Source organism: Notamacropus eugenii, chromosome 6, assembly GCF_028372415.1.
Source record: "Notamacropus eugenii isolate mMacEug1 chromosome 6, mMacEug1.pri_v2, whole genome shotgun sequence".
In the NCBI taxonomy this organism is placed as follows: Eukaryota; Metazoa; Chordata; class Mammalia; order Diprotodontia; family Macropodidae; genus Notamacropus; species Notamacropus eugenii.
Window position 1 is genome coordinate 93590208 of NC_092877.1, and position 27912 is coordinate 93618119.

Here is a 27912-nt window from a genome sequence, read left to right on the forward strand (position 1 = left end):
TGAAAGGAAGGAACAAATACACCATGATATTTATTTATTCTCTCTTAAGGTGAATAATTCATTTCACACATTTTAACTTACCAAAGAGAAAATGATTCACTCTTTGGAACAAAAGTGAGCAACTCAATGTTCTACCCCTACTCCCCGCCCTGAAGGTGTTAAGGAATGCTTTATCTATTTTTCACTTTTAAAATCACCATGAGGAAGGTAGCACAGGACGCAGAACCAAGAGAACGTGTGTTCTACGTATATAAAGATGACAACACAAAAGACCCAAGGCTGTCCATCCCACTACCTTTCTCTGTGATCAGAGGTCCATGGTTTACATGTCAGACAGCACCGACAATCACACCTTACCCAAGCAGGCTCACTTCATGGTATTTTCTGATGAGTTTAAGTAGAGTCAGTTTGGTATTTAACATAAAAATTTAAAATCATCAGCAAAACACATTTAAATTTTTTTAAATACACCAATGAACAAAACATAGAAAGGTATAAAATCGAAGCACAAGTTATGAACTTATTTTAAAGTAAGAGATCTGAAGTTTAATTTTTACAAAAACTGATACCATTAAAATCATCATGATTATTTTCCATTTGCTCATTCAACAACTGATAAAATATTATAAAAATATAGAGAAAATAGATTCTAGATTTAAGATGACTAGGTGTGCTACCAGTCACATAGCTTTTAAAAACTTGATTTAAATCACTAAAAAAATAAGTTTCATTTCCTTAAAAACACCTCATTGGTTTCCTAATTAATATAATATGGGTATTCATGATTCTGCAATACTTCAAATACAAAAATGACCATGCCTATACTTTTGGCTTCTTGTTTGGTGGGTCCTGTAGACTAAACTTTGGAATTTCACATGAAGGTGCATATGGAATTCTCTTTGAAGATACCTTCTTGCCAATTGTTTCAATCTAAAAAAAGAAGGCAGATACAGAATTACTGGAAAATATAACTTGTAACTGTTGAAATTGCAATGGTTAAAAAAAAATCCTATAAGCTTATGAATATAAGAGGAAAAAAATTTACTACTTAATTTTTCCTAAGTGCAAAATAAGCTTCTCAATACAAGCTTTATTTTTCCTATATGGATACATACACAAGCATCCCTCGCTCAAACATTTGCACCTTCTAACACAAAATAAATTTATACAACTGCTGTTTTAGTTCCATGTGAGAAAAATTAAGACAATTAACATATGAGATACTCCTCAGTTTAAATGCTCTTTCATAATTCACCTTCGTTAAGCCATTTCCTGAGAAACTAAGATCGTCTGTTCTAACAACAAGTTACATTCTCACCAACTGCTGAAACCACCTTAATCTTTACCTTTAAAAATTAGGTACCCAAATCTCAGGGATAATCCTGATGAATAGCAGAAATGAAGGAGACATTTATAAGAACCTAACCTTTTACAATAACGGTGGAAGGAACAGCTAGCTAACTAGCTATACCTCTAGCCCCAGTCTCCCTCCAGACTTCACATCTTGTAGCAGCGCCTGACTACATCCCTACCAGCACCTCCCATGGAGCTGAACATGGTGAAATATGCAAGGATGTTTTCTGACAGGTAGAGTGCCTTCACTCACTGGGTGCTCAGGCTTTGTAGCGCTGGCTACAACTACCCATAGGGAAAGCGGATGATGGCAATTACCACCCAGGGAGGCTGGGAAAAAATGTTTTCTGAATTAGCACCAAACCTCTACCTGTTAAACCTCCTTAACTGGGGAAGGGGAACTAAGTGTAATAACTGGAAGTTGTGATCTCCTTAGAAACAAGATTATGTCATGCTTTATAGCTTAACTATCCAGGGTGTTCCAAAAATCTTAGTGCAGTTTTAAGCCACTGAGGAGTTTGAGAGACCCTGGATACTCTTCCTTGGTGTGTCATGACCACTCTGTGAGGCATTAGAGTACAATGAAAAGGAGATCAGATATGGAGACAGGAGCCCTGGGCTGCATCCTAGCTCTGAGGCTTACTAGCAAAGTCATCAGGGCATATGCCACTGAAATTTAACACAGTATAGATGGAAGAACAGATTGTGGCCGCAGATCTACTACCTTCATGACCTGGGACAAATGATTTAAAGGAACTGTAGATTCCTCATTTGCAAAAGGAGAAGGAAGTTGGAACTGCTCACTAAACATCCTTTCCAGTTCTAAATTCTAGGTAAGTTGCCTCATCTGTAAACAGGGGAAAAGAATACTGTTATATTAAGAAGAGAAGGTAGTTTAAGGCAAGTGCTTTATAAAATTTAACATGACATGTTAGTATAAGTTACTATTAATCTACAAGTGAGAAAATAGTGGCTCACAGAGATTGTGTTAGACTAGAGCAGAAGCACCTAATCTGGTAGCGCATGCTGATGGGTCTCAAGTTGTTCACAATGCTACAAGCAGCCAGAACCAATGAAAAACAGAATTGGAAAATATTTAACAAAAGAAAAATACAATAAACACAGATAATGTTAATTTGTAGTTTTCGAAGTCAATATGCAGGCTGCAAGAATCATCTTGATTCTGTTTCTATGTGAGTTTGGCACCATTGAACTAGAGGATCTCCAAAGAAATTCCATATGCTAATATTCTACGAATCAACGACTTTATCCAAGTTTAAATAGCTATTAAGTGGTGAAGCCTGAATTATACCCCAGGTTTTGGGACTTCCAGGTCTATGTGCCTGCCATTCACCAGAATTCTTCCTACCAAGTATATAAGCAACACTGACTTCATTTTAGCTCCATCCCCCAATGTCAAATTTAACCAAGGATTGAAATAGCTGGGAAAACTACATGTACTACACACCTTGAAAAAATGACACAGAGCCACTGTGTTGCTAAACTGGAGAGGAAAAATGTTTAAAAAGAAAAAAAAAATCCAGATCAAGATTACCTGGAAGCCAATGGTTTGTAACTCATTGTGAAGGTCATCGAGGACACGCCGACCATCAAAGATAAAGGCTGGCTTCAGCATTTTTTTGTGAATACGTTCATAATCCAATTCCTGTAAAGCCCCAAAGGAAGCATAAAAATGTACACTAGCCATCACAACTCCAATTGGTATTAGAGTGCCTTCAGGTTTGGCTTTCTTAAGTTGATGTCACCTCACCTTAAACACATCCCATTCGGTACAAATGACAACAGCATGGGCTCCATCACATGCTTCATATGGATCCTTTGTAATGGTCACCAGTCGGGACACTGAAAACACAAGAAAAGCAGATATAAGGAGGGAGAGGGAAGCTTCTTGAAATTATCAGGGTGGATCATAAACCGTGATTAGCAGATACTTAATAAACACGCTGACTGATTTTTATCCTGTGTGAAATGATGCTTTTTTTGGTAAGTACTTACACTGCAAGTTCGAATTATAGCTCGTTTCAATTTCAGCGCTCATTATGCTGTCAATGGTTTTGGCTTTAGTTAAACAAAATTAACTTTGATTCAGAAGCTCTCCAGTACTTAGGAATTTAATGCATGGAAAGTACTAGGTTGACTATCAAAGGGATTTCTAGAGGAAAATAAACGTTATCTTGAGCTGACCCCAAGAAGGGTTCACTGCTGAGAATCCAAGACTCACCTTGGTCATCCTCTGAAACACCAGGATGGGAGAGATCTACAACTATTTGTTCCCTTGGTACTTTAGGATCATAAATATGGAGGTGTGCTCCTTCATCCATCAAATATTTGCTTATGTAAATACTAGAGGATTCTCTGAGGAAAAAACACCAATATTCAGTTAACAGGTACCTGCAAAAGCAGCTCTTTAAACAAACTAGATTTAATCTGAAAATTAAGCTAACCAATGTTGTTATGCATCTATAACCAAAAAATATTGTACAAGCCATCATTATAGTAATTCTAATTATAATCATAAGATAGATTAAAAAATAGTAATTCAAAGTATTATTGAGAATTATATGAAGCTTTATTTCAGATGTACAGCTATATTGACCCAAATAGCCAGGTTCTTTTTGAAGGGTCAGAGTATTTCTAAAAAGGCATGTGATTTTAATGAACAGATACCTTGTGTCTCCAGTATCTTTTTTGAATGCAAATCCCAAAATAGCTATCTTCTTATCAGTGACTGTATTAAACAGACTGTCTATAATCCGGGAAGCAAACCTTCTTCTCTGGTAGTCATTCATATCTATTACCTATTATAAGTAAAAAATTAGAGTAAAAAAATAACATGACTCATTACTCGGTGTTTTGTTTTGTTTTTGGTTTCATATTTTATTTTCCCTCAATTACAAGTAAAAACAATTTTTAACATTCATTTTTAAAATTCTGAGTTCCCAATTCTTTCCCTTCCTTCCCACACTCCTCCTTAAGAAGCAAGCAATTTGATATAGGTTATATATGTGTAGTCATGCAAAACATATTTCCATATTAGAAATGGTGTGAAAGAACAGCCAAAAAAACCTCGAGAAAAAGAAAGTAAAAAAAGTATGCTTCAATCAGTATTCAACCACCATCAATTCTTTCTCTGGGGACAGATAGCATTTTTTATCATAAGTCCTTCATAATGTCTTGGATCACTGTATTGCTGAGAATAGCTGTCATTCGTAACTGATGATCTTATAACATTGCTGTTACTTTGTACACAGTACATGTCACTTTGTATCAGCTTCTGTAAGTCTGCCCACATTTTTCTGAGAGCATCCTGCTCATCATTTCTTATAGCACAATAATATTCCATCTTGTGTTTTATTGAGACTGCTTTAAGTGTTATAAAGGTAGTCTTATGAACAAACACCTCCAATTAACCAACTTTATTTCTGGGCTCAAATCCTGCCTCTGGTCCCTTATCACCTAACCTTTCTGCATTCCAGTTTCTTCCTGGTTCCACTTACTTCACTCTGCATCAGTTCATACAAGTCTTCCTGGTTTCTCTGAGTCTGTCCTTTTATTTCTTACAGCACAAAAATATGCCATTATCTTAATTTACAATAATTTACTTAGCCATTTTACAAATGATGGGCACCCTCTTTGTTTCCAGTTATTTGCTATAACAGAAAGTGTTGCTCAGGATCATTTTTACATGTGTCTTTTTCCTACTTTTGTAGATCTCTTTAGGGTATGTACCTAGTACTGTAGCAGTATTGCTGAGCTGAAAAGAGAATGCACAGTTTAGTGACTTTTTGGCTTTCTCACACCTTTCTCTACTCACATTATCCTCACTCCACTTCAGGCCCTAATTTCTCTACTTTCATGGGTCTCTCTTCACTATCCTTCACTTGTCTTTCAAAATAATCTTCCTAGTGCAGAGGTGTGACTGGGTCACTTCCCTGCTCAGAACTTTACAGTGGCTCCCAATCCTTACTGGATAAAATGCAAACTATTTCCCATAACTAAACTGAATTCTCTCTAACATCTTTATCTGTTGAAGTCTGCCATGAAGGCTGAAAACTATTTCTTACAGTAGTTTTTCTAGTTCAATTGTGTTGCTCACCACCAACTTGTTAGTCAGAGTTTTGGCACACTGTATACATTTAAGAGTTTCTTAAATGGAATTTATTTACTCAAGATTGCAAGCAGAGAACTGGTTTTACTAATGTGTTAAACCTCTAGGGCAATTGCATACCCTAAAGGTTTGAGAAATGAGGCTAAAGCTCTAAAGGAGACTCAGATCTGGATGTCTTGTATGATGTACGCAAGAACCAATCCAGGATTCCAAATCAGCCCCAGCTACTGAGGTCTGCAGAGTCTGAATGAGACTATTTTGAAATAATTCTAGACTGAAGCGTATTTTTTTAGATCCTGTATCTTTTGCTGAAATCTGAGAAATGAAAAAAAATAAGAAACAGTCTTAAGATTCAAAGAAAAAAAATTTCCCCTAGTGACTGATTCCTCAATGACTTATTAGGTTCACAATCCTTGGACTTTTTCATTCCCTATTTAGCAGGTCTATAAAACAAAATGAAATAATAGTAACAGCAACAGTCTCATTTATAATGTGATCTATATTTTAAAAAGCACTTTCCCTATAAGTGTGAGAGACAGGCATTAAGAATATTATGACCTCTATTTTGTAAACTGAAGAAACTCAAATATGGAAAGGTGAGATGACTTGCTTGACTGGAAGTATCACAGCCAGGACTCATATTCTGACTAAGGCAATCCTCCTTCCACCACCCCAAGGTGCTTCTCTATACACAAGTAAACAACTTCTAGCTTAACTACATAAATCTGTGTGTACCCAGCCACAAATACACACAAGAGTTTTAGACTTTAGGTACTTTTCATAATTAACTGCAACTAACTAATGTTTGGGGGCAAGTTCAATTTTAAAATTAGAAGAGGAACGATGAGTTGTCAAAAATGTACCAACAGAGTTAACAAAAAGATGCTACAATTTTAGAAGTTTGATAAGTAAAACTGTATCACTCCTTATGAACACAATAATGGTGGTGTTCACATGAGACACTTAATACATCAAAACAGACTTCAGAGTTAAAGGGCTTCAGGCCTTATATGAGGTAGAATCACAGAGCTGTTAATCATCACAATTATTCATACCTGTTGCCAATAACGAGCCACTTCAGGCAAATTCAGAGCTTCACAGAGATAAACCAAATTTAAAACATCTTTCTGGAAACAGCTGCCACCAAAGCCTGATGAAAAAAATTTAAATTAAGAACCAAACATTTTTACCCTAGAACAGAATTCAAAACCTATAAATTCAACATTGTAATTAAAATACTTAAGATGTAAGGGTCACATCTAGTTAACAGTATACTTGAATAAGAATATTTTCTAGGTTTTATTTTGGCTGCTCTTAAGACTATCTATTTAAAATTGGTTCTTTTTCTACTACTTCTCACTAGTCAACAATGAATCCAGACTCCTATACCAGAAATATAAGAAGGAAGACAAATTACAGAGGAAGATAAATGGCATGGGTACACAGAAATCCTTACAAGGTCACCCATGTCCCATAGTTTTAAGAATTTTGCTCTCAATTCTTCAGTAGCCTATATATGGAGGCAAATTTTTACTATCCTATAAGAATATCAATAGCCTATTTTCTAACCAAAGGTACAAAAATTGGTAGTAAAAATTAATAGAAAGTAGGCCCTCCCCTCTGGAACTTGGTCATGGAAAGCTATAGTTACAGGAATATCTTCTAGCCCAAATCTATCATTTTACAATTGAAGAAACTGCGTCCTTGTTTGGATTAGACTGCTGCTTTAACACCGAAAGCAATTTCATATTTAACTAACCTGTTTCCAAACCATCTGCTCATGTATTTCATACCTACTAACCCTTACAAAATGCTAGCCTGTTGAAATATTTTCTTCCTTACTTATTACTTACTTACTTATTAGTCAATAATTTTGGTATAGTGCTCAATAGCCACTGTGTCACCTAAAAGTCCTAGGCAAGATGAAACTACATTTAAAACTGAAGTCAGTTATCTAAAGCATTTTAAGTCAAACACGTATGAACTTCAGCTGGCCAGCCTTGCAGAAACCCTCCCAATTACGACTTGTGAGAATATTTTGTCCTTACCAACACTGGCTTTCAGAAACTTATTTCCAATTCTCTGGTCCATCCCAATGGCTGTTGCAACCTCTTCTACATCGGCTCCTGTGGCTTCACACAGAGCACTGATAGAGTTAATGCTGCTGATTCTCTGGGCAAGAAAAGCATTAGCTGCCTAAAAAAAATAATACCATAAAACAAAAATGTATTTTTTAAATTCACTTAAGTGTATTAGAGAAGAGAAGCAAAATCACTAAGGTAAGGGTAATGTAGGGAGAACGCTAACCAAGGAGCCAATTTGAGTAGGTCATCTTAGAGATGGGTTTGTGCCGGAAATCATTTTGGGTAAAAGGAGAATAAAGAGGAACAATAAACAAAGCAAGAAAGTCAGTCAAGTCATTACTTTGATCTATTCCCGGCTACATTTTATGCTATTATAAATGTCTGGAACATTTTATATTTTGCAATTTGATATTCCTGGTGAAAATTGTTTTGTAATACAAATCTATTCCAAGGTAAAAGGAGGTTACATTCATAAATACTATCTTTTAATGACGCGCAGAAATACTACATGGTATTTCAGTATTTATTTTAAGAGAGATCAATGCACAGTACTAAATTTAACTTGACAGTCATAAAACAAAAGATACCAACCAATTTAGAAAGCTCTGAAGACCAAGTGTTGGTTGTGAGAATCTTTTCTTTGGGAACCCAGTGTTCATAGACAGCAGACAGGGCACGGACAGCTTTTTGTCCCTCGGGGGTTTCATCCCCACCAATCAGCACCCGATCAGGGTTCTTTAGATCCTTGATCGCTGTACCCTCTGCTAAGAATTCAGGGTTGGAGAGTACCTAAGATTCCAATGAGGAGGGGAAAACTTTTAAACTTAGATTCGATGACTTTATAATGATTTACATTATTATTACTATTATTTTATTAGCAGTAGTAAGAGACAAGATTCACATGAGAATACCCAACCAATCTAAGGTTTTCTACTTGTCGTACCTGTAAGTTCAAATTGGGTTTTGTGTTTGCATCAAATATTCTCCGTATACTTTCTGCTGCCCTAACTGGGACAGTGCTTTTCTCAGTCACAATTTTGTACCCATTTGAGTTCTGTACAATCCGTCTAGCACAAGCTTCTATATACTTCAGATCAGCCGCCCGACCTTTTCCCATTCCGTAAGTTTTTGTTGGAGTGTTAACCTAATGAAAAGGTAAGGGGTGGAAAGAAAAAAGGTATCTTTGAAATGTTACTTAAATTCTTAATTTTAATTAAGATTAATTAAATTCTTATTATACTGTATTATTAAATTATTAATTATTTATTAATTAAATTCTTAATTATTATACTGTATTGTTGAATTATTTATTAATTAAATTCTTAATTATTATATTGTATTCTTAAATTATTAATTATTTATTAATTAAATTCTTAAATTTTTTAAGAATGCTTCATAAATGCAATAACTTAACTAGTTAAGAGGGGGAAATATAGCTAGCAGTTACTTTATTTAGTAACTATGTAGATCTCTATCAATACAAATCTCTATAAATCTCCATTAATTCAAAGGAAATTTGTATTAATATTGCAGTTAGGCAGTGACAGAGTGGATAAAAACTGCATAGGGTAGTAGTAAAAGAGCAAGTAAGCTTTGGAATCACTTCAGAAATCTCTGTAAGTCTCCATCTTCCCCATTCATCACCCTCTAATTAAATCTGCTTTTCCATCAAAGAGCCAGAATTCAAGTTAAACTTTAAAATTTTAATCGTTTTTTTCCTTCCTTCTTAATATTGCAATAGTGACACTGGTTTCTACTAATTTTTCCACTGCTAAGAGACAATATTTCACCTAGATTTTTGGCCTAAATAAATAAGATTCTAGTAGGTTAGACTGAGAATCTAATGGATCACTTAAAACATTTCTACGGGAAAACACACGGTAAGTTTCAAATAAATAATTTCAAACAAACCTTTTTTAACACAAAAAAATCTTAAAAGAAAAATAAGTTGGATTTTGCTAGTTCGCTACTTGTCACAAACTGCACACCTTCCCCTACACCTCCACCAGAATGGAACCAAGAACAGTGAGAAGGGCTGGAATTGTCCATAAGATCACAGCACAGACTGACATGGACTGGCACCTTCTGATTCTCATCTCAGATCACTTGTCTGTCCAGCCCACAGATTTAAATGTTTGATCTCATGATCATGTGAAGAAGCACGTGAGAGAGACCGTAACACAACAGTGAATATTCAAATGTAGGCAGCTAGCACATTTCAAAATGGACATTGATAAGGTGAAAGGAATGGTAATCAGGATGGGGAAGGACTTCAAGGTCATAATACATGAGAGGCATCTGAAGGAACCAGAGATGATTAGTTTTGAGAAGAAAAGATTTTGGGCATCACACCTATCAGATTTGCTAACATGATAAAACAGGAAGATGATAAATGTTGGAGAAGATGAGGCAGAGTTGGAACACTAATGTATTGCTGGTGGAGCTGTGAGCTGATCCAACCATTCTGGAGAGCAGTCTGGAACTATGCCCAAAGGGCTACAAAAATGTGCATACCCTTTGACCCAGCAATACCCCTTCTGGGGCTGTATCCCAAAGAGATCATACAAATGGGAAAAGGACCCATATGTACAAAAATATTTATAGCAGCTCTCTTTGTGGTGCCCAAAAGCTGGAAATCAAGGGGATGCCCATCAATTGGGGAATGGCTGAATAAATTGTGGTATATGAATGTAATGGAGTACAATTGTGCTATAAGAAATGATAGACAGGAAGACTTCAGAAAGGCCTGGAAAGACTTATATGATCTGATGCTGAGTGAAGTGAGCAGAACCAGAAGACCATTATATACCGTAACAGCCACAGTGTGCGAGGATTGTTTCTGATAGACTAAGCCCTTTACAGCAATGCAAGGACCTAAAACATTTCCAAAGGACTCTTGAGGCAAAACGCCACCCACATCCAGAGAAACAGCTATGGAGCCTGAACACAGAATGATGTAGACAATTTTCTCTTGTTATGTTTCTTTTGTTTTGTTTTTCTCATAGTTTTTCCCATTCATTATAATTCTTCTATGCAACATGACTAACGTGAAAATATGCTTAATGGGAATGTATGTATAGAGCTCATGTAAGACTGCATGCTGTCTTGGGGAGGGAAGGGGGAGGGAGGGAAAGAAAATTTAAAACCTATGGAAGTGAATGCTGAAAACTGAAAACAAATAAATTAATAAACAAGGGAGAAAAAAGAAAAAAAGACTTTGGGTTGGGGATACCAGAGAAGAGGGAGAGGGAGAAGGCAAGGAAGAGAGAGGGAGGGAAAGATGACAGATGTTTTTAAGTATGTGAAGGGCTATCATGTCAAAGAGGGAAATTAGCTTTGTTCTATGTGGCCCCAGAGAGCAGAACTAGGAATAACTGGTGAAAGTAGCAGGTACGACACACTGGAGAGAGTGATGGATTTGAAGCCCAAGGTTCAAATTCCAACTCTGACACTTACTAGTCTCTGTGAGCTCTTTGATCCTCAACTTCCTCATCTACACACCCAATGTCTTATGCTCCTGAAAGCTACAAAGAGGCAGATTTTGGCCTGATGTAAGGAAAAAAATCAGAACCATCCCAAAGTGAAATGGGCTGGCCGCCTTCAGTGCTAATAAGTCCTTCCTCACTAGGGATACTTAAAGCAAAGGCTTTATGACTACTGGTCAGCAGGAGCATGGAAGGGATTCTTGTCCAAGTATGGGTGGAACTAGAGATTATCCCCTATTGTTTAAGCCTGGCCCTGCCAATAAAACTTTGGAGATGACTTTTTTTTTTAACTAAATTATTTTATTTGTTTTCAGTGTTTTATAGACACTTCCATATATCTTAGATTTTGTTTTCCCCTCCCTTCCCCCCTCCCTCTCCACTCCCTCCCTGAGATTTCGTACAATTTTATACACATTCTATACATACATTCCTATTAAATACATTTTCACCTTAGTCATGTTGCATAGAAGAATTAAAATGAACGGCAGAAATCATAAAACAAACCAAAACACAAAAGGAAATGGTCTGCTTCATTCAGTGATCAAATTCCAAAGTTCTTTCTCTGGATGTGGAAGGCATTTTGCCTCAAGGGTCCATTGGGAATTTTTTAAGTCCTTGCACTGCAATGAAGTAATAATTCCACCAGAAAAATTCCTTGCACACTGCGGTTGTAGCTGTGTACAAAGTTCTCCTGGTTCTGCTCCTTTCACTCAGCATCAGATCATATAAGTCTTTCCAGGCCCCTCTGAAGTCTTCCTGTTCATCATTTCTCATAGTACAACAGTATTCCATTACATTCATATACCACAATTTATTCAGCCAGTCCCCAGTTGATGGGCATCTTCTTGATTTCCAGTTTTTGGCCACCACAAAGAGAGCTGCTATAAACACCTTTGTACATGTGGGACCCTTTCCCATTTTTATGATCTCTTGGGGATACAATCCTAGAAGTGGTATTGCTGGGTCAAAGGGTACACACATTTTTGTAGCCCTTTGGGCATAGTTCCAAATTACTGTCCAGAATGGTTGGATCACTTCAGGAAATGTGACTTCCTAATGCCTCAGTCTCAATGTAAAATAAGACCAGAATCGATGAATTAATTATAGGACTAAGGTCTCTCCTGCTCTGACTTTCTAATGTCTTCTAAGAGAATGATCTGCTTATTATAATGGATGAACAAGAAAAAAGATAAAAATATGTCACAAGGCTAAAAGTGCTGTATCAGTTGGCTAATTGCTAAAAATTTTTATACAGGAATAAGAATGTAGTACATGTCCCACAGCAAAAAGAAGATACTTACAGAAATAAACACAAGATCAGCATCTTTGATGGCAGCATCAATATCAGTAGAAAAAAAGAGATTTTTTCCCCGACAAGATTCAACTACTTCTTTTAGTCCTGGCTGGGAAGAGGAGAAACAAAAGTTAAAAAGAAAGTACTTAACTAGCTAAATGTGGTACTATAGCGGTGAAAATCCTACTTTCTTAAAAAGCTTATGTTAATGCTAGATTTTTTTTTGGTTAAAATTAATGCTTTGAAACCTTTTGTTTTCCTACCATAGTCATACTACCAGTTTCCTCCTCCTGCTCGACACCCCTAATCTTCTCTTTTGTGTTTTTTTAAATTAAGTTTTTATTGATGTCTTTTGTTTTTGACATCAGAGTATGCCTCTCCCTCCCCCTCCCAGAGAGCTATCTCATTTAACAAATAATATTTTTAAAAGACATAAAAAAAGAAAAAACAGGAAAAAATAATCACAATAGATCAACACTTTGAAAACATTCAGGCTTATCTTTTAACAAAGAAAATCAAGTAACTAAAACAACTAACACCTCAACCACATATAATGTCTGACACCCATAGATCTTGTCCCCCAACCCCCACAAAGAGAGGAGAAAGGTACATTTCATCCTGTCTTCTCAGGTCAAGACTGGTCATTATGATGATATATCTTCAGTTTTATTCTAGTGCTTATATATTGATTCCATCCCATTCAACCAGTTCTGTCATCGTCAGTATACATTGGCTCTCTATTATTTCTGATAATCTGCTTAATTTTGTGAAAAAGACAACTAATATCAGGCAAGGGTCAGTGGAATCAAAGTTCCCAGAGAGCGGATAATGTTTGGCTTTGGTTTTTGCACTTCAGCACCTAGAAGATAAGCTAAATTAAATGTTTACACTGAAATTAAATCAATGTTTGCATAAGCTAACAAAAAAAATTCATAAGCAAAGATGAACTTTCCTCACAAAGATAAAAATGAATTTTCAACAGAAGAGGACAGTTCATTTTAATCTTGTGTCGCTGTTTGCAATGTACCTGGGTTTTTTTTAAAAAAGTTTTAAAAAATTTTTAAAAATTTTCCTCACACTCATGAAATCAAACAGAAGACCAACATGTTTTCCATGTCAATATTCGATTTTGCAGCATCTGATGAGTGTCGTTTCTCTAATAATTCAGGCCCTACACATTGCTTATGAAACAGCTGGATTTATGCCCTTTTAATTGCTCTCAATATACAATTTAAATCCTAACAAGACTTACTATTTTCCTCCTCGCTCAGTTTTGTGGAGACTTAATCAGCATTAAGATGAGAGACTACAACTTATTACAACATAAATATTATTGGAAATAGAACTCAGTGCTAAAGTGAAAGCTGATTCAAAATGGCTGCAGGGCAAGAATTACACCTAGCTTCCCTCTAAATTTTTTTTTCATAATTCCCAGGCTGTTTTATCTCGGGAAAATTATTTCCAATTGAAAAGCAAATTTTTATTTTCGCACTGCAGTTCTGTAGTTGATCTAACAATGGTAATAAAAAAAAGGTACTACAAACATAGTAATTGTGGATTATTAAACTTCTGTACCAACAAGAAAACCGGCGTACAAGAACCAGACTTTTTAAAAAATCTGCTTGAATATGTGATTTCACTGGTGTGTGGAAACTTCCTCCACAAACACCAAACAGTAACTCGTCTGTAACGTATTAAGCCTGCCTGGAGTCCCGCATCTAAAATGTGTCAGAGAAAAGAAACTTGAATTTGGGTCTTTCTGACTTCCAGGCTGGTCCTACACCCACTACAACATGATTCTTCTCCCCATTCAACAGGAGATAACTCGAAGAATAGCCAGACTTTTTTGAAAATTAGAGGGTCATGGGAAACTATAAGAAGCAGTAGTACTCTGCCTTAAGGGGTTACCATGGTAAGTTCTCAATTGTTAATTCATTATATAATTATGAATAGCACTTAGTACTTATATGGAAGCTTTCATGTAAACAGAATTGTCTCTCACTTCACAAAAGGAAAAGCAAATTGCCCAGACCATTGAAAATCTGTCGTATAGTTTTATTTGATAAAATCCCCCCCAACTACTAATGCCTGTCCTCCCGAATTACCTTACTTTGACTATTTTATATTTATTATCTATCAGTTCTGTAAATAATTAAGTTATCTTTTGTCTTCCCCTATTTAGAATGTAAGCTACTTAAACAGGGGTCAGGGTTATTTCCTTCTCTGTACTTTCATCCCTAACACTCAGCACACAGTAAATAAGCAGTTATAAATTCATGATGACTAAGCAAATGACTGGCCAATAAGGAACAGTAATAAGTATTATTTTACTTAGGAACTTCTTAGAGTACCACTTTATTCTCTTATCACCATATTATAATGTCATTTCTTACATAATATTCCAAAATACTTAACAGGAAAATTCTTTACCCAGTATAACAGAAACCTGAGGTTAGAAATAACCGCCATCATACTATCCCCATTAGATATTAATTCTATTATAGGAACCATGCGTTGTATCAATAAAGGTTTCCTGACATGATTTTCAAACTAAAAGACGTTTAATAGCCTCAAAAACAATCTGTTTGCTGTTACACATAATGTTAAAAGATAGAATTATAAAGTTATAAATATAAAGGTATCCAAAGCATTATTAGAAATGTTTTTATATGCCTTTTTTCAAATGAGGACAAGGACAAAGAAAAATCACAAGGATGATAAACTTCCCCAAACAATAACTCAACAAGGCCAATATACCTAGAGTTGTCCTGCCATGAGTTTCTTATTTAATGACTTATCTCTCACCTACATAAGGAGAATTTATGCTTTGAGCTAAAGGGAATCTTTGGAGAACTGTCATTTCAGGAAATAACTAAATAACCAAAAATAAGATTTTTTTTGGAAGTAGCAATGAGTCTTCAACTAGTTCCTTAATAAGGTATTATCATTTATCCTTGTTTTAAAAGATCTTTTCTGATTTACAAATACTTTTCTTACTCTATGAAATGTATTTCAAGAAGGCCACTTTTTTTTTTTTTTACCAGTTGTAGGATATGGGAAAAGTTTTGCCAAAAAAATATCTAAGGACATTTATTTATACTCTCTTTTTCCCCCCAAACCAAGGGCCAAAATGATTCCACTTGATAGGGATACTCCTTACTGGGAACTTTTAAAACACTATTTTATTCAATTAATTTTCTGAGGAAAATATCTTTAAAAACAAGGTAAAATGAGGTTTGTAAGACTAAGCATATTCAGACACCAAATAAAACCAATGTTACAGGGCATCTTTTCTCTGAAAATTCAATGTTTAGAAAATGAAAGGCAAGATTTATATAGTAACAGTATTTTAAGTGATAGATCTCACAATTTAGAAAATCACATATTATACAGGGCTAGAGAAAACTGTTTAGAAATAAAGATTTTTTAAAAACCCAAGCTTTTAAAAATGTTTTAAAAAATCACATTGTGAGAATATTTCAAAGGCCAAGAGGAACAAACAGCAGTCAAAAAGAACGGACCCATCAAAGTCAGCCAAGTAAAGTTTCATTTAAATGAATGTTCTGTCAGATTTTACACATCCAAACCCAACAACTGAGAGCCAAGGTTCTGAAAGCCTAAATTTTCAAGAGTAACCTCAGTATTCCAGCGATGGTGATTTATAATTACTCTTAATTAGTAACCCCAATAATTTGTTATCTAAAGGAACTTTCAAGAGAGACATGCTTTCTAATTGATCTTCTTTGCCATAATAAAGTCTACTTGTGCCAAGAAAACTCTTCATCCCATCTAGCCATTCACTAGGCCTAAAATATAAGGGAATCTTATCATCTGCTCTACTGCAGCTCTTGTTCCCAGTAAGAACAGCAATCATCTGGACCTAGAACCTCAGAGGCCTAGCCCACCTATTCTTGCCATACCAACTACCTCCCACCTCCCTCCCTCTCCCCCCCAATCCATTCCCATGGTTGAGTGAAAATTTGGCTAACTCATTATATCCAGCAGGTCACAGACCAGGCTTCATATGTCAACTAGGCATCCAACAGGAACCAGTCTATATAATCCAGGCATTTTGCCATCTGCCCTGCCCCTACTCCCCTTTCCACCTCTTCCATCTTAGAACAGTAGTCAAATGAATGCTACAATTTGGTAACTATAAAGAGTGAGACCCATTTGCCCTGTGGTCTCCACTTACTATGCCTGTGACTCCCCAAACCAAAATTCCTATCCCTAATGCCTACTATAATTATCAGAACGTAAGCTTTTAGTTGGTCGAGACTGCCTTGCTTTTCTCTTTGCACCTCCTGAACCTAACAGAATGCCTAGCACATGGTGATTAATAAATGTGCATTTATTTACTCATATAAAGATTTATATTTGCTTTTTCTGAATAATATATAAAAGCATTTTTTTTCCTGGGTGTAAGAAGAAGAATACATATTATAAGATTATACAATGATTCGGTAATTTGTGACCAGGGCAGAAATGTCATAAGTTACAAAACTATTGATAAAGTTCCTTTTTTTTTTTTCTCCCCAGAAATGCTAAGAATTCAAAGATAATGAAGATTTAAAAATACCAGAGGTATCACTGCACAAATAATATCAAGTTGAGGCATTTTAAACAGTATTATGGATAAAAGAAAACAGCCAAAAAAAAAAACCCCAAACCAAATGCAAAACAACACCTGATACACCCACCTCTCACAGTCTATAAAAGATGGCATTTTTTAAAACATAAAATCCAATCCAGAACAGCTAGCATAGTGCAAGGCTAAGTCCTTAACAAGGTCAGAACTTTGGAGATGCTCTTCTACAGATTCATGCAATTCTCAATCCTAAAATTAAGTGGCAGGCTAATAGAGAAGTTAGGGAGATAATATTTATCTCATATCTAGCATAACTAGATACTGTGAAGGTTATGAAAACACTGTAAACCAAGTTTCTTTGCAAAATGATTACACCAATATACAGAGAAAGCATTACACTATATTCACTTACTTCCTGATCACACTGAAAGGCCTTATCCTTTTTATTAAAAGGATTGAAAATGAGAAGCACATGGTTCTGTTAAATATCCTGAAATATTAAGGTTTTTTATCTGAAAATTCACCAAAACAAGAATTCCTGTAATTTCAATGAAGATCCAAGAACATCTACCAAAAGTAACCAAGATTCTCAAATTAGTGGGCTTGTATAAATGATGCCTTATTCTCTATAGTTTTAGATGATAATTTCTACGGGAAGTGTTAAGTGAGCTGGCAAACGCAACCAGAAAACAAAATTCTGGGCAGAAGAACAAACGTGTTTTACCTCATAAATTGGGAGTGTGGCCGAATTCCATGCGTTGATTCTAGATTCGTTAACATCAACAACTGTGACCTTAATTTCAGGGCACATATGTGCTATGACACTACACGTGGGTCCTCCAACATAACCTGCTCCAATACAACAGATCTTCTTGATTTCAAACATGATTATACTAAAAAGGAAGGACAAAAGAAATTATAGATATTATTACAATTTTAGAAAAAAAATAAGTTACATATCTGTTGTGTTTTATAAAAACATAAGTTGAAAGACGTCTGAATTCCTATGTGAGATGAGAAATGAAGATATTGAATTATAACCAGAATTTGGGGGAAAATATTCCAAAGAAATGACCTAGTGACTCACAGGAGTGGGAAGTGTTGAGGTAGGTTGAAGGCTGTTGCAGCAGTCCAGGCAAAAAGTGCTAAAGGCCTAAACAAGGGTGGGGGTGATGGCTGCTGTACACAAGTGGGAAAAGATGTAAAGGAGGCAATGACCAGATTCGGCAACTGATTGCATATATGAAGTGAGAGCAGAGAGTCAGGAAGGACGCACCCTGAGGTAGAAGGCCCAGGTGACTGAGAAGGTGAAAGAAGTTCAGAAAGGCAACAGGGTTTGGGATGAAAGGTCAGTTCTGATCAGGACACGCTGAGTCCGATGAGCCTATAGGACTTTCAGGCTGAGCTGCCCAAAAGACAACTAGTACATGCTTGGCTACAGCTTGGGAGACAGCTGGCAGCTAGTACAGAGATCTGGGAAAAAATCTAGCTAATGATAACTGAAACCCTAAGAGCTGATGAGATCCTCCATAAGATGGGGGGTGGGGGGGAAGGTCCAGAACAGAGCCCTAGGAAACTTTCACAGTTAGCAAGCATACCACAGATAAAAAAACCAGCAAAGGAGATTAAGAAAGAGCAGCAAGAAGAATCAGGAGGGGAGAGTATTAAATTTTAAGGTTTGAAAACTGGTTTATGTCTACTATTTAAATGTGGAAGTAAGATTAAAAAGTTTATTTTTAAACACATTTTTAAAATGTGTTACTGTATCTCCAAGCTCAGCTGCCCAAAATGGTCCCATCAGTCATCCTGACAGATTATATCTATTGTAGAAGAGGGGGTGTGTATGTGTGTGTATGTATGTATGTATATGAAAGTCATAAGGTTTTATGGCAATTTCTCTGAAATTCCATTCAATTTCCTTTATTCTGATTCTATAAATATTAACACCCCAATTTTAGTTCATTTTTCAAATAGGACTTCAGTGAAAAAAATGAGTAGACTGGCCACAAATGTTACACTCTACTTTAGAAGTATCATGGTAAATGAATAAAACAGCATTCTAGTTTAACTTTGTGAGTTTGGTAGGCAAGAATCAATTCAGTAGGACTACCTAATGAATTTAAAGAGTTTTTTCAAGGGATCTCTTCTCACCCAATATCAATGTGCTTTCATAAATCTTTCAAAGAGATCTACTTGATGTACTAACGGTCTTCCTGTACCTGTTTCTAAAATGAATGTTTATTGGTATCTTTTGTTTCTCTATTGCCTACATTTGTCCTTGTATACTTTCCCCTATAAATCCCCTGTACTTTTTTTAAAAAAGTTTTTAATTGAGAAACAGAAAATAAATTGGCAAAATAAATCAATTCATTAAAAATAATCTTACACATGAACTTTTGCCATACTCTTGGATTTCTCACTTCTGCAAAAGAGAGGGGGAGCTGTCATCTCATCTCTTCTTCAAGGCCATGTTTGCTGTTATTTTGTACCATTCATTTTTTTTGTGGTTGCTGTTGTTTCCATTTATATTGCTGTAGTTATTGTACAAACTGTTTTCCCGGTTCTGCTGACTTCCTTTTGGATCAGTTCATTCATATAAATCTTCTCATGCCTATCTGTATTTTTATTTTTATAGTTTTTTACAGCACAGTAATATTACATTCCTGTATCATAATTTTTTTAGCCATTCTTTGTATCCAGTTCTTTGCTATCACCAAAGGTACTACTATAAATATTTTTATACATATGGAGAATCTCTTTGTTAATTATCCCTTTGGGGTATAAGTCTGTGTAATCTCTAGGTCAAAAGCTATGCATATTTTAACCATTTTATTTGCATAATTTCAAATTGCCTTTCAGGATGGTTATACTGATTCACAGCTACACCAACAATACATTAGTGTGTCTATCTTTCCACAGACCCTCCAACATTATTCCCATCTTCTACCATCTTTACCTATTAGCTGCCTTTAAGGCAAAACCTCAGATTGTTCAGATTTGCATTTCTCTTGTTATTAGTTATTTGGAGCATTTTTTCACATGATTATTAATAGTTAATAATTTCTTTTGGGAACTGTTTGTTCATATCATCTGACCAGTTCTCTAAAAGGCAATGATTTTGCTTATATGTTGTTTGTTTATATGTCTTTATCTGAGAAATTTGATACAAAGTTTTCCCCTCAATCAAGCATGTCTTCTTAGAAGCATTAATTTTATTTGTGCAAAGCTTTTCATTTTCATGAAATCAAAACTATTTCATCTTTGGTAATTGCCTCTGTCTTTTATTTAAGAATTCATTTCCTGCTTTCACCTCCAAAGAGAAATGATGAACTCTACGTGCAGACTGAAGCATTTTTTTACTTTCTTTATTTTTCTTGTTGTGTATGTGGGCTTTCTTTTGTAACATGACTAATATGAAATGTTTTGTGTGATTTCACATGTATAATTGATATATTGCTTGCCTTCTGCAAGGGTGTGAGAGGAGGAGGAAAGAGAGTATTTGGAACTCAACATTTTAAAAAATGAATGTTAAAAAATTTTAATTGGGAAATGCTTGATTATACATACACATATAAATAATTCATCTACCTACATTTTAAAAAATGGTACGCTCTTTAATGTTCAAGTCATGTAGCCATTTTAAATTTAATGTGTAATATAATTTACGATACTGGTTTAAATCTAATTTGTGCCAGACTACATTGCAATTTTCCTCTGGCGTTTTTTGTTTGTTTTTTAATATTCAGAGGTTTTCATCAATGCAATACTCAGGCTGACCCTGTTACCTTTTTCTCTACTTAACCTCTTCTTTCTTAGTCATTTTTTTCTGGTCTGCTTTTGTATCTAACTTGTCATTTCATTAGTGTAGGGAACTTCCAGTGCGAAAACAATCCACAGAGCAGCAACTGCTCTCCAAATTACAGTCTTAGTGATATTATAAAGCAAGAGACATCAAAATCGTTTGGTATTGATTAAAAATAGAAAAGTAGATCATTGGAACAGAACAGACAGAAGAGAATCAGAAACAACAGAACTCAACAGCCCAGTGATTAATGTCCCTGAAAATATAAACTACTTACGAAAAATTGCTGGGAAAGCTAGAAAGCAGACGGGATGCTAGGTGGTAGAATTTTGGTTCCCTCTTCTCAAGCTTCACTATTTCTGTCAAAGGCAACATGATTCTTTCAGTCTCTCAGATTTGTAACTTCAGCATTAATTTGTATAATACTTATTAGCACAGTGATTGGCACATATTAAGCATTTAATAAATGCTTGCTGACCTGACTGCTAACTCTCCTTCATCCCATATGATAATCAATCACCAAAATTTTGCTATGTCTATCTCCAAAACATCTCTTGTAATTGAATCCTTCTATCTGCCCACACAGCTACCACCTTGGTTCAGGGGCCCATATCATCCCTAACTTTAATTACTACAACAGCTTCTTAACAGGTTTTCCTGCCTCACACATCTTAGCACTTCAGCCCATCCTTCATCCACTACCTCCAAAGTGATTTTCCTTAAGTACGAATTAGACCATGTCAGTCCCCCACTAATCAATTCCAGTAGTTCCTTATTGCCTTTAGGATAAAGTATAAACTCCTCTGTTTAGCTTGTAAAGCCCTTCACAATCTGTTTCACTGAATTTTACTTTCCCCTAAATAATCTGTGATTGAAACAGTCTTCCTCTGTCTCTCCATGCTATCACTCATGTGTGGAAAGTCACTCCCTCGTCACACAGAATCCCCCTCTCTTCCTTCAAGATACAATTCTTGAAGGAACAGACAAAAGTGACGTCTACACCAGTGGTTTTTTAATATTTTTCATATTACGGATCTCTTTGGCAGCCTGGTAAGAAGTCTACAGACCCCTTCTTTGAATGTTTATAAAAGCGTAAAATAAAATTCAGAGCATTACAAAGGTATTCAATTATACTGAAAGTTATAAAAAAATTTTTAAATAATTTAAGAGACCCCAAGTTAAGGAGCCTTGTTCTGCAGAAAACCTTTCCTGCTTCCCCCACAAATGCTAATGCCTTCCCTCCAAAACTACCTTGTATTTATGCCACATCTACATAACTCCATCTCTCTGCTACGGGCATTTTTTCTGCCTGTCCTCTAAGCCTGGAATGCTCTCCCTCCTCTGCTCCAACTACTACCTCCAGGGCTTCCTTTAAGTCTCAACTAAAATCCCACTTTCTATAGGAAGCTTTCCCTAACTTTTCTTAAGTCCAGTACTTTCCCTCTTTTAATTATTTCTCATTCATCCTGTGCATAACTTGCTTTGTATGTATTTGTTTGCATGTCATGTGCTCCATTATATTATAAACTCCTTGAGGGTCTTTTGTCTTTCTTTGTATCCCTATAGCTTAGCACAGTGCCCAGCACATGGTAGGCATTTAATAAATGTTGATTGATTGACTGATATATCTGTTGCCTACCCCATTAGAGTGGGTAGAGATTGTTTTATTCATTGTACTTGCATACCCAGACCCTAGCGATGTGCCCATCATAAAGCAAGTGCTTAAAACATGTTTATTAACTGATGATGAACTACAGAAAGTCTTTTTACCAGACTAACACTTTGTATATATGGAAGAAACTGGATGCAAGAAAACAAGTTAGGAGACTTTTGCTATCTAATTGCCTGATAGTTTAGTCCTGTAGCTCAGGACAGAAATTAAGGTAGAAGACAGATTTAGTAGTTGTGATAAGCCAAAAAAAAAAATCTCTGGTTTTTGGTGGGACTAGAATCTTACAAGCTGTATCTGATTTAGACCTTAATCCCTACTCCTTGTTTTCACAGTCCTTTTATAGAACTGAAAACTTCCAAGTCCCATACAGCCAGGGCCTCTATCTTTTATCTATGCTTTTAACATCAGGGATGGGGAATCATCAGATGCAGTTGAGAGATCCTGAACACTCCCTATAAAGTTCCATACCCTTTGGTTTCCCTGAACATCCTTCCAGAGATGTCCACAGAATGATGAATGTAGTGGCCAACATAGCTTAAAAGTTCGAGTCACAGTGGTGATACAATCTGCATCAGTGGGCAGTGTCCACATTGATAAGCCAACAGTTGCTTGGAGTCTTAAAGAAGGAAGATTTCTTTCAGCAGTATTCTTCAAATCACACCACATGAGGTACAAAGGCAGCCTCATAGCAGTAGCAGTTTCTACTACTGCTTTCTACTACAGTAGCAGATTCTACTGCTGCTCTGTAGAGAGAATCATCACCTCTCTGTTAAAGTGATTCATTCATAAGGAGGACTCAATAAATAAACAGCTGTTAAATATAACTAACAAATAGTTTAACCGCAAGGCTAACCTTGCAGATGAAGCACATTAGCTCTGCCCGTTGCTCTGCCCCACCCCCAACCCTCAGTGACCCACTGTCATCTGAACTTCTGTGTCAAATAAACGATGCAGCTATACAGGGAATGCAGTCACCTCAACCTGGCTTCACAATCAACAGCCACTTCGGCCTCTAGAGTTCTCATGTAATAATCACTGCTTCTCTTGCCAGTACACTGGTGGTTTAAGTGTATTTTAAGTCCTGATTAATACACAGCTTACATGTACGTAGTGTTTTAAGGTTTGCAAAGTACATTATAGGCGCTATCTCATTTGGCCCTCAAATCAACGGTGAGATCCAGGTGCTATTGACATAAGGAAACAGAGAATTTAAGGAATTTATCCAGGGACTCCCAGCTAGTATAGGGCTAAGGTGGGATCTGAACCTGGGTCCTCCTGACTTCAAGTCCAGGGATCTATCCACTATGATGTTAAAGTATGTACTATGAAGGACAATGATTTAACTTTTCTGAGAAGCCAAATGCAACATTGTTCATTACTGAGAATTATGATTACAAATTTCATCAAAAACTATAACCTGCAGTTCAGGAATTTCCATATTATTAGAACTAGAGTAAGCTCTAGAGATGCATACCCTCCTTTACCATTTTTTCCTTTACTTTATTCCTCATATCTCTTGCTGATTCTTCCTCAGCCAACCTCCAGTTAACTCAGTCACTTTCCATAACTTCTGCCTTACTTTCCCTTCCTTCAGTTTTAAACCTACAACAAAACCAATTCAACTACCCACTCTACTCTACCCTAAGGGCAGGGAGGGGAGAGAGAGAGATTCTCTACCCTCATCCCGGAGTTACGCTCCACCGGTGGTGCAGGAGAGCACCTCTGGAGAAAAAAATCATCCCACTGTGTCCACTATAAACACGTGACATAACATATTAACTGGATCCTCAATGCTAAATGAAAATACCTTTATTTCTCCATCACATACCTCACAGTGGATATTTACAACCCCTTCTTTAACTCCTACCCAATCCTGACTTCTCTTCCAGCCCATACCTCTACTTCACACAATGTCAGTAAATCAATCACTATTTCAACATTATCAAATGTTAAATTTTGACTTTAATGTATATATAGTACTGTTAGTTTGCTATTCAATACTACTTTTTTTTTTAGTACTATTACATAAAAGCCATAAAGGACATACTATAAAACCACAGGCAAACAATATACATTTAACAGGGGTTATTTTCCCTCTCCTTTCTTTTTAAGGCAAACACTGAAAAGAATTTCACCAACTAGGTATATGATTTAAATTCGAAATACAACAGTGGAATAAAAATCTAACTGATCTCTTCACTAGGTTACTTGCTTGCAATACATGCATAGCTTAGAGCTAGGACTTGTTTATTTTAGTCTGGTTACTAATAGGTAAATCCCAGGAGAGACAGTAAATTCTTTCATTCCCAGAACCTTCCTGAAGAGACAGAACAGATTACTGTACTCCATTTCTAAGGGGAATTGAAGAAACTCAAAAGACCCACATTGTGGTCTGTTAATGGACCCACTGTATGTGGATCTAAAGGCCATTTACTGTAAGTTTAAGAGTAGTCCTCTCCTAGAAACTCCTTTCTTTCCTTGGGGCTCCAGAATTTTCAGGTCTACTTTGTCCTCCTACCAAAATTCTGGGAGTCTCCAAATTTTCACAAGAGGGTTTCCTCAGCAAGAGGTGGGATGCATCCTCTTTTGAAGCTCAATGACAATTCCTTTGCGGGGGGATGGGGGTGGGGGGAAGAGAAGGTAAACCACAGATTGCAGAGCAGAGTACAGGAGGCCACTCAGCTAATCTTACAACTGAGACACTCAACTGGCTTCAGGGCTTTCTAAGGTTTTCTTTTTTCCTGAGGCACGGAGGGAGGTAGCAAGAGGAAATGGAGAAAGTAGCTCCCCCAGGGTGCACAGGGTCTTTAAAATGAAACAAAAGGGGTTGTACAGAAGGTAATCCCCGGGGGCGGGGGGTGGTGGCTCTTTAAGAACAAAATGCTCCGGGGTGCAGGGGGGTGGAGAAAGTTATAAGGTTGGCTGTATGCAAAGTGGGCAAAGGGGGGAGAGGAAACAAAAGGGGGGACGTAGGGACACACTTAAAGTGGAGGCGGCTGGAGCGGGGGCTACTCTCTAGACTTCCAAAGGGAAAGTCAGAGGCGTGGGCGTCCCGCCTGACCGGGGGCTAGGCTGGCAGCAAGAGGGTGCAAAGCCAGGCTGAGCTGGGAGGGAGGGGCAGCAAGCCTGGGCAGGGGGGCAAGAGTGCCAGGCAAGGCTGGGCGGGGGGCGATGGGGTACAAGGCAAGGTTGGGCGGGGGGCGATGGGGTACAAGGCAAGGCTGGGCCGGGGGGCGATGGGGTACAAGGCAAGGCTGGGCCGGGGGGCGATGGGGTACAAGGCAAGGCTGGGCGGGGGGCGATGGGGTACAAGGCAAGGCTGGGCGGGGGGCGATGGGGTACAAGGCAAGGCTGACCGGGGGGCGATGGGGTACAAGGCAAGGCTGGGCGGGGGGCGATGGGGTACAAGGCAAGGCTGGGCGGGGGGCGATGGGGTACAAGGCAAGGCTGGGCGGGGGGCGATGGGGTACAAGGCAAGGCTGGGCCGGGGGGCGATGGGGTACAAGGCAAGGCTGGGCCGGGGGCGAGGGGCTGCACGGCAGGGCTGGTGTGGGCTTGGGCCCGGGCTGCGCGGCAGGACTGGTCCGGGGCCGTCCCAGCCCGCCTCGGGGCTTACCCGGGGGGGAGGATTGGACGCTTCTCGGGGGTCGCACTGCAGGAGCAGCAGCGGTGGCCTCAGCACGGACTTGATGGGGGCGGCGGCTCCTGCCTTCGCTTTTCGCTCCTAAGCCGCGGCCGCCCAAGTCTCCGCCTCCCCGCAGCTGCTCACCGCCCAAGGTGGCTGGCCCCGCCGGCCCCAGAAATTTAAAGGCTCCTGCGAGGAGCAGGAGGCGGCCTCGCAGCCCCGCCGCCGGCCCCTCCTCAGCCCTCCCCTGCAGCCGCTGCAGCCATTACAGCACGCAGCCTCGTTCAGGATACCCGGGGCGGAGCCGGAGCCTTGGCCCCGCCCCCTAAGGGCGACCAATCGCCGGAGGCCACTTGGGACCACGCCCCCCCGCGCGGGCGGCCCTTCGGGTCCCCCGGGCTTGCCTGGTGGCGATGGGAGAGGCAGGCCGGGTGGGGCGCCCTGATTCGGCGCGGTGACTCCCGGGGCCTTTTACCGCCCCGCGGATGCAGAGCTGCCCGGAAAGCGGCTGCTCGTGCACCGGAGCTTGTCCCGCCCGACACCCCCTCCCCCGGGGGCCCGCGAGCCCCGTCACCAGGCCTGGCGTCATTGCCGCGTCTCCCCGGGGTCCGAGGGCTGGGCCGGCACAGAACGAGCTCACCCTGCGGGCCACACGTCATGTTCTCTGGCGTGCGCCCAGCGGGGCGGGGGCGGGGGCGGCGTCCCGCCCTGGGGACCCCGAGGCTTGCCGGGGAGGGGGCCGCCCCGATGTTAGTCAAAACAGCGTCCGCCTGAGGAAGGGATCAGTCTCTGTTTGGTTTCCTACGCGCTTGGGAGCGATTGACGCGCCTCACCCCCGCTCCCGCAGGGCACTGAGCTGCGTGTGCCTCAGTTTACCTCGTCTGCAAATTGGAGACAGTAACCGCGGCTACGTCGCAGGAGCGTTGGGCTCAAAGGAGATACTGTAGAGGACCGTACGAACCGGAAGCGCGATGCTGAGTCTAGTTATTTTTATTTCCTTTTATATGGAACGGAAGGCATAGGAATTATAGATTATTAATTTTATATAATTATAAATATTGTGTGTTGTTTCTGCCTTGTGCAGTTCCATGACCCCATTTGGGGTTTTCTTGGCAAAAAAAACCAGTTTGCCGTTTCCTTTTCCAGCTCATTTGACAGAAAGGGAAACTGAGACAAACAGGATTTAACGGAGTTACCCACTGTGAGCTAGTTCCCACTGGAACCCAAGATGAGCCTTCCTGACTTCAGGCCCCTGCACGACCCAGCTGCCCAAGTGTTGTACAAATAGATGCAATAATTTTAATACGCAACACAACTATGTTATATCATCTATAAAATGTATTATAGTGAAGTTACAATTATTGCATAGTTATATGTTACATATATAATATGTGTATTATGTATCTTATATAATTATAATACCTGGTAAATTACTTTCTACTACAGGGTTTCCAGTCTGGTTTTTGGTCCCCATGCCCCCATTTGGCTTTCAGTAAATTTTCAATTTAATAAACATTTATTAAGCACCTACTGAACACCAAGTACTGCCCTAATCTTTGAGGATAAAAAAAGACAAAGAACAGTCTCCTGTGCTCATGGAGATTACAATCTAATAAGGGAACATTTGTCTAATCTAATTCTGTAGAATAGAACAAATCTGTAATTATGTATAATCATGCGCATAGCACGGTGCCTGGTACTCAGTAGTTGCTTAATAAGTGTTCATTGAATTGAATTGAAAGGTTACTGAAAGCCAAATGGGGTATGGGGACCGAAAAACAGACCAGAAACGCAGCAGTAGAAGATAACCTACTAAAGCAGAGCTGCTTAATTTTTTGTGCATGTGCGTCCTCTGAGCTATTTGGCAGTCTGGTGAGGGC

The 27912-nt window shown here is 38.3% G+C and overlaps 1 protein-coding gene across 3 annotated transcripts; it reads right to left on the bottom strand.

Annotated features, from left to right (window-relative positions):
- UGDH (UDP-glucose 6-dehydrogenase) lies at nt 1–26271 on the bottom strand. Of its 3 annotated transcripts, none has more exons than XM_072620522.1 (13): nt 26024–26271; nt 21013–21094; nt 17658–17826; nt 12353–12454; nt 8510–8710; nt 8158–8355; nt 7531–7678; nt 6538–6632; nt 4042–4172; nt 3596–3729; nt 3125–3216; nt 2909–3019; nt 1–930 (listed from the first exon to the last, which is right to left on the bottom strand). In XM_072620522.1, the coding sequence occupies exons 3-13, from the start codon at nt 17817–17819 to the stop codon at nt 820–822; spliced, it is 1485 nt and encodes a 494-aa protein (XP_072476623.1). In that variant the 5' UTR covers nt 17820–17826; nt 21013–21094; nt 26024–26271; the 3' UTR covers nt 1–819. The 3 variants fall into 3 exon arrangements, with proteins under 3 accessions (XP_072476623.1, XP_072476621.1, XP_072476622.1); XM_072620520.1 differs by lacking the exon at nt 26024–26271 and adding an exon at nt 22876–22894; XM_072620521.1 differs by lacking the exon at nt 21013–21094 and having other exon boundaries at nt 26024–26235.
- Nucleotides 26272–27912: the final 1641 nt, after the last annotated feature.

What these genes read in the sequence shown, in the direction of transcription:
- UGDH (XM_072620522.1), bottom strand. Translation starts at nt 17,819, where the DNA reads ATGTTTGAAATCAAGAAGATCTGTTGTATTGGAGCAGGTTATGTTGGA. An exon ending in CTTCAGAGCTTTCTAAATTG is followed by an intron (nt 7,679 to 8,157) that starts GTTGGTATCTTT and finishes TATTTTTTTTAG; the next exon opens with GCAGCTAATGCTTTTCTTGC. An exon ending in CCGAATGGGATGTGTTTAAG is followed by an intron (nt 3,020 to 3,124) that starts GTGAGGTGACAT and finishes GGGGCTTTACAG; the next exon opens with GAATTGGATTATGAACGTAT.